This window comes from Triplophysa rosa, linkage group LG24 (genome assembly GCF_024868665.1).
Source record: "Triplophysa rosa linkage group LG24, Trosa_1v2, whole genome shotgun sequence".
Lineage (NCBI taxonomy): Eukaryota > Metazoa > Chordata > Actinopteri > Cypriniformes > Nemacheilidae > Triplophysa > Triplophysa rosa.
In genome coordinates this window covers 15,624,832-15,638,222 of record NC_079913.1, presented here as the reverse complement: position 1 = coordinate 15,638,222, position 13,391 = coordinate 15,624,832, and the positions used below count along the sequence as shown (strand labels likewise).

At 36.6% G+C, this 13,391-nt stretch overlaps 1 protein-coding gene across 1 annotated transcript; it reads right to left on the bottom strand.

Annotated features, from left to right (window-relative positions):
• Positions 1–342: 342 nt before the first annotated feature.
• si:cabz01083838.1 (putative C-type lectin domain family 20 member A) lies at positions 343–13,388 on the bottom strand. The gene is made up of 6 exons (XM_057323978.1): positions 13,280–13,388; positions 10,442–10,504; positions 6,301–6,666; positions 4,461–4,802; positions 3,658–3,743; positions 343–3,013 (listed from the first exon to the last, which is right to left on the bottom strand). Exons 2-6 carry the CDS (start codon positions 10,473–10,475, stop codon positions 2,873–2,875), a joined length of 969 nt encoding a protein of 322 aa, XP_057179961.1. The 5' UTR covers positions 10,476–10,504; positions 13,280–13,388; the 3' UTR covers positions 343–2,872.
• Positions 13,389–13,391: the final 3 nt, after the last annotated feature.

Genomic DNA, 13,391 nt, shown 5'->3' with positions numbered 1-13,391 from the left:
AGACTGCACAACCACATGAAGACTCAAAAGTGGACAGACCATAGAGCTTTAGCTCTCTTATATAGAGATGTGCTCTGTGTCTTATACACAAACACAACACACCATCACGGTAACACACGTTAGGTGAAAATGATCCTATAAACATTAACTAAACAACTTATAATGTTAAAAACACTCACATGTACACAGCTGCTAAAACAAATATATCAAGAAACTAAGTGATGAATGAAATATGACATGTTGTGCAGAGTTAAACAGGGAATTGTGGGAAAGTCCTTCACAGTTTTTCACAGTATATGTGAAGGTTATTTACAGTTTCATTCTACAGAGATGTCAGTGGAAAGAAATATTGAATATGACTGAAACAAGCTGAGAGAAAGTGATTTCATGTTCTTTCTGATGGTGAGAGTCGCCATCTACTGGCCGTCTCCATTCATGTATTCACTGGTTATAAGTGCTTGTGTGATGCTCCCAGACATTACAGTGTTAAGTGATATTATGAAGGACTTTAAAACACATCATGAACATTAAAAATGATAAACCATGAGAGATACGCAGACATCAAGATTCAGCCTGTTCATCTCAACAATGGTGATAACAAACTATTCAGATAAACGCAATGCATTCTGGGTACCATCATAGTTCAAAACTCATCCATGATTCCCAGCATGCATTGCAACATGAAGCTTTTCATTTAATGTCACCACTGTTGAGATTCATACATTGATTATTCATGTCTATGTGTGAAAAACCATCTCCAGTATTTTAATGTACATTATGTTTTCTCAATCTGTTCATATGAATGTTATCACAAGAAATCTGTGCTTTCAGCCGAAGCTCATTCACACAGATATAACAAACACCCAACAAAAATATGAATCACATAATACCAACACTCAACTAGACGATTCACATCATCATCATCAACCAGACAAATAAATCTGATCATTTTCTCTTCTGAGTGTCCTTCATTTTCCAGCCCAAAGAGAGATCACAGTATATTAGATGAAGGGTGAAGAGCTCAACTAAAGTAAACACTGATCACATTAATGGAGACTTTAATAACAATGAAACATCAAGTCATTCATGTTCTGCAGCATGTTGATTTGTGAAAGTCCCTGTGAAGCAGAAGTGGTGATTGTCTTCAGTTTTCTGACATATTTCACAATGAAACTTCATATTGAATGAGGATGAATAGTGGGTGTGGCTCATGTTTTCTACTGTGATTGATTGATGAATAAAAACAACATGTTCTGCTCAAGCCGTCAAACTCACTTCATCAGAGAAAGATCATCACTAGAGGACAGAAGTGCATTTTCAGATTTCATGATCATTACTTTTGTTTAAAAGAAAACATCGTTTTTCAGTAACATGGAAAAATGTCAATTTGGTGTAAATGTATGGCGTTTTATGGAGTTTTACTATTTTAATAAAAAATGTGAAAATACTGTTACGTTACACTGCATTTTCCCTGTAAAAATACATTTATTTTTTACAGTGTACAGATAACATCTAATTAATATTTACATTTATCACAAAGAACTGTGAAGTCTACATGGTGTAAATAGAATATATAACACAACTAGTACATGTAGCCGCTGCTAAATTCAACTGGGAAAATAAAGACTATATTTGGTGTCAATGTGTGTTTTTTAAATATTTTTTACAGTTATGATAAAAATGTGATATGGCTGTGAAATTCTAATGGATCTTTCAGTAAAAATACACTTTATCCAACTCTGACAAGAAAATAAACATGAACATTTTTTAAAGGACATGTCAGGTTAACAATACACAACAATGACTTTAATTTAAAGGAAATAGAGTGTTTTCTCCAGTAACACATTTAATCAGTTAAAGAACAGGTGACATGTACATTAGGTGTCAATGTATGCTTTTTTATGGAATTTCACAGTTCTGATTAAAATGAGATGTTACTGTTCAATTCTACTGTTTTTTCTCTGTAAAAATACATTTCATTTTTACAGTGCACTATTATGGATTCATATACTGTCCCCAAAATGCTGCCATTTCACTTGACCAGTGGATGAAGGAGATGCGGAGGAAGAGGGCAGATAAGAAATAGATTGGTCTGTCTTTGTTTCATACAGATAAGTTACCAAGCACCCACACTGAAATTCATGATTTTAAGAAATGAAGCTCTATGTAAACCAATAAATTATAGAAATAAAAAGATGTGAGAATTACCTAAGAAGGTTAACCGACACATTAAAAGCATAAAATCTACATACTGAAGTGTTTTAACCTAAAATGCATGATTGTTCATGTAAATACAATATCAAATGGACGTCGTATTTGATAAGTGTTCAGTTTTCATTCACTGAAAGTATTCTTTTTCATTTTACTTTTATTTATAGTTAAACCTTACAATTGATGCCCCCCAAAAATTGCTAAACATCAGATAAAGCATACAGTTTATTTCTCAACTTTAGTTCACAGGTCTTTGGAAATTGACTTCATACGGATACAACTCATTACTACACATTTAAATAATGGCAATGAAATAAAATTGAACAGAATAAATATAATGTAAATTTACTGATGTATGTTTGTAATTATAGTTTAAGATGACTAAAAGAAAATTAAAGTCTAAATTATTTACTAACCCCGTTTATGATTATTCATGTAGCAGTAGATGCTGAATAAATCGTCACAACCACAACAACACAGAATTACAACAATGTCATCATTTAACATTTTATAAAGCCATTATTTCCTAATCTTCAGAAAGAAATTTTAAAATATCAGTGAAATTTAAAGTATGAATTATGTGCTCAGCACAGCCCCATTAAACCCAATAAACTACCATCTGCATGTTTACATACAGTAAAATAAATAGAATGACTAATTATTAGACAGGTGAAAGGTCACAAGGCTGAGGATTCATTTCTTCACAATAATGTTTTGGTGTGAAAACATTTCCATCAGGCTGCAGTCTCCATGTCAATGTTGTGTCCTTCTCTATCCCATGATCCTTCAGTTTCTGCTTCAACTGAAGAACACAATCAATCTTTTATTACGGTGGCCCTGAACTGCTAGGTGAAAAAAGAATTCATTGTGGGGGAAAATAAAAATGTCCTAGATCCTTCCTGAGCCTAAGTCCGAAGAATGTCTCTCTTGCTCTGTCTGATTTTTTGTCTCTCCTTTTTTCGCTATTAATGTTACGCTATAATGTTACGTAGTCCTGAAAAAATGTCTTAAGACAGGTCTTTCTCAAAATTTAGGGTCACTTTTTAGGCTGTAATCCATGAAATTTATATGACCTCATCTGACAGCAGCATCTTGGAAGTTTAAGATAAACATTGCCGCATCTTCGTAGGATCAGTGACAATGACGTTGTAGTAGTGGTGTCCCATTTCTTAGGGGTCACCCCGCTCTTAGGGGTTTCCCGCTCGATTAGGGTCACCCCTAAGAAATTTATCAATTTTAGCCCTTCCCCTTGCCACTCGTTTAAAATAAAAATCAACATATGTTTTTTTTTTCTTCTTAAGCATAGTGAAGTCCATTCTGAAATCAATTGTGAAATAACTTTTTGAGCAAAGTCAAAGTAAAATTGCTCAGGCAAACATTTTTTCAGAAGAACTGAAATAAACTAAATAAACAAATAAAATAATGTACAGACAGACAGATACTTACCCACTGCAAAATGGTGTCTCTCACTGCAGGATCATTTAGATTCTGGGCAGATTTCACCTCCAGCTTCACAATCTGCTTCTTTGAATCTATTGGAACAATACTTTATATTTATTCTCGAATACTATTTTGCAAATAAGCAGTACATTACATAAAAGTCACTGTGCAATAAAAACAAAAATAATGTTGCATGTTTTACTGTTCTCACTTGAACAGATTAAGATCAATATCGTTCTTGGGCAATAGAATAAATAGTAAACAAATGCATGCGTAGATTAAAGGTTGAAGGTAAGAAATATGCTTTATTACGTAACGTCTCAAGTATATTTTGGCCCGGTTTCACAGACAAGGCTTAAGGCTACACCGTTAGCCCTTACCTGCCATTTCTACAGTAATATATCGGCAACACTCTTGTCAGTACTGTTTTACAGTAAACTACTGTAATGACTGTTTGAAGATTAACTCACTGAAGTCACAAGGTCTTAGATGAACATTAAGTGTAAATAACAGTTGAACACATGAAGTCTGTCAAGATCTCACCAGAGGAGAATTAAACACAAACATCATTAACATCTTCACTTATTACAGACACCACTTTCACTTTATTTCTGTCATCTGTGTAAGATCTTATTGAGAATTAACAGAGATTGAACTCCAGTTCATTACAGTGGTTTCATTATGTTTGAAGTCACCATTATGATCAGACAGCCCAACTAAAATAAAGACTAATTTGCAGTTCTGGATGAAGGAAAATGTTACTGCATCCCACCTCACTACTGTTACAGAGGATCACGCATGAAACTTACACCATTTGCAGATGAATGGAAGGGTTGTTGAGCAGTCTTCATCAGTTATCCTACCAGCAGTATCTGCAGCACCACAAGGTCGGGTCTTCCCAGTTACACCACGTGTAGTAGACATCCAGTTAATGGAGGACATGGAGACATCTGTTCCATCTGACCACTTCCACGAGTCTCTAAAAAGACCAATCCATGCTCTACCAGATACTTGCAGCAGCTGATCGTTCTCAGCTTGAGTGCGAATGGTGGCCAGATCGGTGTAGTGCTGTCTGCAGTAACTCTGAGCTTCATGCCAGGACCTGTCGATGTCGTTGACATACACAAATCTGTCTCCTCCGGCTTTGGTTTCTGTAATAAATGATAACAAAATGAAATGAACCAGTTTAATTGTGTTTATTTACAATCTACAATGCATACATGCAGCTTTGACATTCTGAACGTATATGATTCTGAAACAAGAGATTTGATCAGTTACACACCCTGATATACTGTATATCCATTGAAAGAGAATGTGTTTTTGCATTTGAGTACTGTAACAGACAGAGCAATGAAGCAAACGACAATAAAACCACTCCAGTGATGTAAATTCGAGCTTTCCAAAGCCCCATTATTGTGATCAGTGTTTGCTTTAGTTGGCCTCTTGACTCTTGCGTTTTCATGTTAAGTTCTCTTTAGCTGTCAATGCGAGTAGACACATATGTTGTGGTCAAGAGAACTAAGATACAGTGAGATCAGAAAATGTTACATCACTACGGAATTGTTTAAATTATTTTGAGTGCGTTCTGTTATTAACATGTGAATGCAGAGTTACGACACAGTTTAAAGAGATTAAAGCAGCGTTATGGACGACTAACAGAATGAAGGATTTTCACAAAACTGTTACAGTTCTGAATCAGTTGGACATGAAGAATCAGTGTATGAATCTCAACAATGGTGACAATCAACAAAAGAAAAATGCATGCTGCAATGCATGCTGGGTAACATCATAGTACAAAACTCATTCATGACTCCCAGCATGCATTGCAGTTGATCTGTTTATCTGAATTAGTTTGATGTTTGTCACCGTTGTTGAGATTTGTGTGATGAGTGTTGGTGTCTGACTGTGTCAGCAGCTTCTGTACGTTTATAATTGTGAATTTTGTGAACCAATATTGTTTAAAGAAGCTTAACTTTACTACTGTCTGACACTCATCGTAAAGAAAACTGTTCCAACTTCAGCTTTTCAAAACATCTTCTCTATCAATGTACAAGCGCTCTTAGTAAATCACTACTGTAAACACTGAAAGAATGTCCAGAGTCCAGAGCCCAACTGAACCAAACACTGATCACAATAATGGTGATTTTAATGTCAACATTTTGTCAATATTAATTGCGGGTGCAAAAGTGATATTGATTCAATTCCATTAACATTGACATATCAACCATTTTTAACATTAATTCAATGGTTGCTTGCTATCTAGAACCTCATTTAATGGAATTAAATAAGCTCCCTTTTTAGAATGACCCCCGGTGTGAGTCTTTTGTTTATTACTTTAATTGTTATATTGTATATTTTGTAATGTCTGTATGCTTTTTGTGTTTAATTCCAATAATATGTGATCATTCTTTAAGGACTATTTACATTTAGACATTTTGTTTAACCTGAAGTTGAGTTATACAGTAATGCAATAACATTGTTTGTAATTGTTCATCATTTATTTTCAGTTCTTATGTCTGACGTGTTACTTCATGATCTGCGTCTTTATGTTTGTTATCAATGACCAGCTGAACAAACCATCACTCAGTAAATTAAGAACTCTTACTCGTGTTTTACGGGAGAAAGCAACATGTTGGTTTTATTTCTTACCATCGTAGCAAAACACGGGATATGGACTTGCGCACTTGGTGTCAGACCATTCTCCGGAATCAATGCAAATGCATTCCTGTATTCCTGCGTTGTTGTCTGGTTGTCCAGATTTCCAAAGCTCAAGTGTCATTTGCTCGTCTTGATAAGACCAGCGCCAGCTGTCAATGTCATTGTAAAGTCCAGTCCAGACCACTGAATTCAATGCCGGTCCAACTGCTGTCTTAACATTCGTCCAGTCTTCAATGCTGTGAAGAGTGACCAGGTCAAAGTGATTCTGTCTACAGTAAAGTTGTGCCTCATCCCAGGTCTTCTGCTGTGGGATCAGAACAAACTCACATGAGATGCTCCGGATGAGCAGACAGAGTCCTGTCAAGAGAAAAGTTTAACACAAACACTTGGGTTAACCCTTAATCCTTATTAGCTCACAAAGACTCTCTGTCAATATGTACATGTAGGCTGATATGTTTTTAAAAAACATCTGGTTTCTATCGCTGATTGCTCTGTGAATATTACCAGTGAACATCTTTTGAGTCATGGCAACTAACCAGGACAACTTAAAGTGACGGTTCACCCAAAAACAAAACTTCTGTCATCATTTACTCAACCTCATGTCATTTCAAACCTGTATGACTGGCTTTCTTCCGCAGAACACAAACGAAGATATTTTGAAAAATGTTGTTAACTCTTTCCCAAGTTATCTCGTCATTTAAAAATCAACCGTTCCCTGCCAAAGGGAACCAATCAGTGTTTGTACGGTTGTACAGCAGGTGGCGCTGTCACACACCTTTGTAAAAAGTACAGAATCTCTGAACCAAGAACTTATATATTTGATCTGTTTTTAATCATTGTTCTTCTGAGTCTAATCTGAGCGGAGTCTTTAACAAAAAATGCTAATTATCTCAGCTGTTTAATCAAAGTGATGCATTTTTGAAGAAGCCGACCCACATCTAAGAGGTGATAACAAGAACAAATGAAGATCGCATTGGTTTGGGGATCATACAATAAAGTGAATGGGGGGCTGTGCTGTTCGGTTACCAAGTTTCTTCAAAATTAATTATTGTGTGTTCTGCAGAAGAAATAAAGTCATAAAGGTTTGAAATGACAAGAGGGTGAGTAAATGATGACTTTTTTGAATTTTCATTTTTGGGAGAACTATCACTTTAACAACATCTTTCAATCTTGCTGCAAGTTAGAATCTAGAGAACGTTTAATTTGCTTTGGTAGTATTTTTCAAACTGATCACATCCCAGATAGCAAATATTTGTATTGTAGTTGTTGTGTTTCTTTAGGTAAATTTATTTTTTTAGTTTTTGTTGATCTTTTCTGCAGTGATTGTGTTTGTTAACAGCAGATGTTCATCACTAATGACTCAATCATCACTATAATAATAATGAAACTCAATACAAATTCTGTCAAACAGGAGCACAGAAAGGTGTTGGTTTGGGGATAAATCTGGGCCAGAATTAAAATGAACTGTTGACTATATTTGGGTCAGCTCTGCTTTATTTGTTTTGTTTTTGGCTGACATGCGGCATTGCTTTGGCTTGCTTGTGGCCCAAACCTGGCAAACAGGAGCGGTCCACCCAAGTGCCATCATTCCACGCGGTATGTGGGCCAGATGAGGGGTTATGGGGAGTAAGGTGTGGGCCGGATTTGGGCCGCAACAATTTGCTGGTTTGGTTGCTATCTGGGATTGAACATGGAAACATGTTCATACTGGGCAGTCGTGGCCTAATGAGAGTCGGACTCGTGTCCAGAAGGTTGCCGGTTCGATCCTCAGGGCCGGCGGGTAACGACTGAGGTGCCCTTGAGTGGGTGTATGTGTGGTCACCACTTGCTCTGCGTGTGTTCACTACTCTCTGGATGGGTTATGGGTCACCATATCTAACTAATAGGTCACGTTCATACAACAAAAGAAACATGATCAAAGAACACAACAAAAGTCATCTACAAATCATGAGATGTATTTTATTTTACCTTATTTCTACAACAACTCCAATTTTACTTTATTTTCATAAACATAAAACAGTTCTTGAGAATTAACAAAAGTTTGGATGTTGATGTTTTGTCAGTATTTGCTTGAATTGGCATATTGCCCTTTATTTCTTTTGGCAAAGAAGGCCATGATAGAGTTTGGTGTAATGGGGTTGTAATCACCATGTTGTTTGCCGATGTAGTGGGTTTGTTTAACATCTGGTAACCTTTTCTAAAAACATCCTGCACATAACTGCACATAAATGAAAACATCATATAATGTAAAAAAAAAAGTGAATAACTGAATTTCGTCATCAGAATAGCATGATAACAGCAGATAATAAGGTGGGACGGATAGTATGCTTATTTGGCGTACTGTCCCGGGGAGGGAGCTCCGAGCTTGATAATTCCTCCCGAACTCGGATCACCTGCCCCTTGTCCGGGGAGAGGGCCTCGGGCCCGGTATGTGCCCGGACTCGGGTCTTTCCCCCCAAAAGATGCAATTAGTGTGGGACAGCAGCCGGAGCAATGTGATCCCCAAAATGAGGCTGGCTTGAGGTTGATGGACCTTTACTAGTCTGTGAGATGGTTGGTTATTACATAAGCGAGCATTACTGCGTCAGTGAGGAAGGAAGATGTGGAGCGGGGCACTACTGCAGCAGTGTGGAGTATAGAAGAAGGCTCCCGAGGGAGCGAAGGTAGGAGAAGCTGCAGCGGTCTTGGAGGAAGAGGACTGGGCTCCACTGGAGCGAGCGCTGCTGCGGCAGTTAGGAAGGATGGTAAGGCTCTTGTGGAGCGGGGCACTACTGTAGTAGTGCTGAGTAAAGATAAGGTTCCTGCAGGAGCGAGTGGGAGATATGCTGTTGTGCCATCTGAGGAGAAGGTTGGGCCCCTGGGGGAGCGAGTACTGCAGCGGCAGTGGAAAATGGATAGAAAGGCTCCTGCGGGAGCGAGCACCACTGTGGCAGTGCGGTGTGACTGACAGATATGCAGTGATGTTTCGTTTCACACGGCAAAATGTTTATGAGCGTAATGTCACCGCAATAACAGACCTTTGTGCGTCCATTAAGGTTTCAGAAGTTTACAACAACCATTATGAGTTTATGTTGTGAACCTTGCATACCTTTAAGAATCCAGCGTTTAGTTGATCGTGATGACTTATCATTGTCATTGCATGATGACTATTATTCATTATTTAATTTCTACATTCTTACTGGCCCTTTTTTATATACAAAAAGTAATAAATATATAATATTATCTAGTTTTTAATTTACAATATAACTCACAGAAATGCCATATATAGTCAAAGACAGTGAATTAGTAAGTAATAAAATTGACACAAATAATCTAATTACGAGCAATAGCACAAATGTAATAAAGCAAACAAACAAATGAAATTAAAGGGATAGTTCACCAAAAAATAACACTTCTGTTCTGAATTATTCACTCTCTAGTTGTTCCAAACCTGTATACATGTATTTGTTCTGTTGAAGATATTTGTAAGAATGTCAGTAACCAACAATATCTCATCCCCCATTGACTCCCATAGTATTTATGTTCCCTAAAATGGCTGTAAACGGGGGGTGAGATTTGTTTGGTTACTGACATTCTTCCAGATATATCTTCCTTTGTGTTTAACAGAACAAAGAAATGTGTACAGGTTTGGAACAACGTGAAGTTGAGTAAACGATAAGAGAATTTTCATTTTTGGGTGAACTGTCCCTTTAACGGTGCTTTTCACTGTGGTTATCAGGTACAGCAACTGAATAAAGTAATCAAATGTAAAATAATACTTCATAGGCTTCACAGTACAAATGAAATATTAAACCATATTAAAGTTATTAAAGTGAATCAGTTAGGAGCAGCGAGTGTGTTTATTTCTTAGTTTTTTGTTGTTTGATGAGCGTTTAAACAGATTTATTTATTCTGCTGCTGTCCCTTTAAGAGCTCACGGATCACATGCATTCAACGTTCAAACAAGCAATAATGTATTTCCCAATGTGATATAGAGCCTACTTGATAAATAACATTCAAAGACCACTTATTGTTTGATAAAACTAACATAAAACTCATCTCATCACAAAACATCAACTCCAAATCTGCCAACAGGGATTACTGAACATCACATTCTACACACACACAAACATGCGTGAAGTCACACACTGACCTGAGAACACCAGCACATGAATCGGTCTTTCCATTCTTGGTGGATTTGCAGTATGAAATGAATCTGAAACAAGATGAGAACACATTTAAACCAACGAGAATGAATGAGCTTGCAAGTACAGTACTTCAAACGTTGGACTGAAGAAAACCTCCCAGTTCACCTGCATCAATGGACAGGGCTGGACATCAAACTGTACTGACTTCTGAATAGGGTGTTCGCTTAGTTTTACATTCCGTTTTATTTTCTTACACAAATTTTGATGAATTGTTTTTTATGCAAATTGATTTATGCAACATAATTTGAATGATGAGACATGCAGTAAAAACAAACAAAAAAAGAAAATGGTCAAGCCCGAACACACAAATCTCTCAAAGATGGCTGTAAGTAGTGCATCATTTGGAATTCTAATGAGTTTTTTCACAAAAAATCTGTAAGTAAGTTAAAGAATAAGTTACAGATGCAAGAGGAAAAGTAAAAGTACAGATGAGCCTGCTTGTTACAGTATCATTGATGTAGTGAAATGTATTAGGTGTGTGCACACTATTTCATGCTCCGTTTTTATTTCATTTGTCTGATATCTGATTCTGTATGCTCATTGGCTGTAGTCAAATCACTTTCATTTAAATCATGTTGTGCATGTTGAGTCTAGGTCAGTCCCTGAATTTATTTAGCAAAGCTTGCAATAGCCAGACAGGCCAAAATCCAGTGTTAGGTTGTATTGGATTGAACATTTGGTTAATAGATTAATATTTCAAAAGAAGAAAAGAAAAATGCCTCATTTTATTATTGGTATCAACATAACGTGTGTCCCGTTTAATGGTCTTCTGCTATAAATGTCTGTGTAACGGAGGCCAGCCGGTGTGTGAAAGCTGTGCAGTAAACATCAATCTTAAAGGGATACTTCACCCAAAAATGACAAGTCTGTCAACATTTACTCGCCTTCGAGTTGTTCCAAATCTGTATAAATGTCTGTGTTCTGATGAACACAGAGAAAGGTATTTGAAATGATGCTTATAACCAAACAGATCTCAACACCCATTGACTCCCATAGTAGGAAAAAAAATGGTAGTCAAAAGTGCCCCAGAACTGTTTGCTGTCCCACATTCTTCAAAATATCTTCTATTGTGTTCAGCAGAACCAAAAAAAAGATAAAGTATTTTTCCTACTATGGGAGTCAATGGGTGTTGAGATCTGTCTGGTTATAAGCATTCTTCCAAATAACTTTCTCTGTGTTCATCAGAACAAAGACATTTATACACATTTGGAACAACTCGAAGGCGAGGAAACGATGACAGGATTTTCATTTTTGGGTGTAGTGTCCCTTTAAGAGGTGCCCTATATGATAAAGCTAGAAGCTGTGGCCTTCTGTCTCCTTGTTGGAACGCCCGACGCCCATGCTTCGACTCCCCCAAAACTGATTGATGGCATTAAACTGGAACTAGCTGTGTTTTTATATCATAAAATGTCTGTGACCTAAATAGATAGTAAAGTTGGATGCTTCAGTGGCACGCAAATAATAGAATGCTTTGTTTGAATGCTGTATTTGCTTTAAACAAATGACATTTGTTTGTGCTAATTGATTGGATTCAAAACAGAGGACATTTAAATAAATCTTGGAAACGTTCCTGGATATTTCCAGTCACACGTGATCTACTGAATGGAGAAAGAGCTCAATCTCAAGTTGTTTATTTGTCATTTTCCCAAAAATGATTCTTGAGGGTTAGTAAATACTTCATTTATCAGCTATGAGTCTAATTTCTTTCAGTGTTTCTTTCAGTGTGTCATGACTCATATCTGATAAATGTAGGTACTCTTTACTTAAAAACATAGAATAAAATCTACTCAATCTAATTGAGTGCAAATTGTTGCCTAAATTTTATTGAGTAGATTCAGTAAGTTTGCAAATAATTAACTTTGCTATGTAAGTCCAATTTAACTGATTTGCATGGGTAGGATTTACTAACCCTCAAGAATCAATTTATTTTGTGACTATAGGCAATGAAAGGCTTATAACAAGAAATAATAATATTGCATTAGGATACAGGCTCATCTAAATTGTTTTATTATTTCCTCACCCTTATTTCATTACATTTACATTTATATGACTTACTTCAGCTGAACACAAATCGTGATTTTTACTCAAATATGATGTTTATATTAAAACCTGTACGTCCAGGGAGTGGTATATTAGCTCACTTTCTAGAATAGCAGAGACGATTGTGGTGATAAATACAGTACAATAAAAGCCAGCTTTAAACACTACCTGCTCCGTCCAGTAGGTGGGAGTGTTGCAGTGTAAATCATTAAAGGAATCGTTTACTTTTATATCACTTATTCACCCTCATGTCATGTCAAACCCGTACGACTTTCTTTCTTATGCAGAACACACAAAACTGATGTTTTCAGTTGGTGAACAAGCAACAGTAATCCACACTGACGTCCACTGCATGGACATTTCTCAAAATATCTTCTTTTGTGTTCCACTGAAAAAAAAGTCAGATTTACAACCACACGAGGGGGAATAATTAATGAATAAATTGAATGAATTTTCCAAAAGATACTGAAACACTTCCAGTCAGGAAGAGGTTGACGAGACTCATGATGACAGACCAGTAAATGAGTACTTTGATTTCTTCATGCAGCTCTTTTTAAAGGACCTACTTATATATTTAAGAGACTGTAGATATTTTTGTTATAGATGTTGGTGAAAATGAGTTTAGTAATAATATATTACAGACAAATACCGGGAGTGACGGCTGGCTATTTGTTGAAAATGCTCCTAGAGCAATACATGGAGGATGCTTAACCAAATGTGTGCATTTGGTCATATTTACTCACCCTTGTTCCAATCCCCGATGACTTTCGTAAATCTTCAGAACCAAAAAAAGTGTTGTTCTTGGTCGTTCTTTTCACAAGGGAGTGTGTGACTGGGTGAATTTCCATGCGTCGG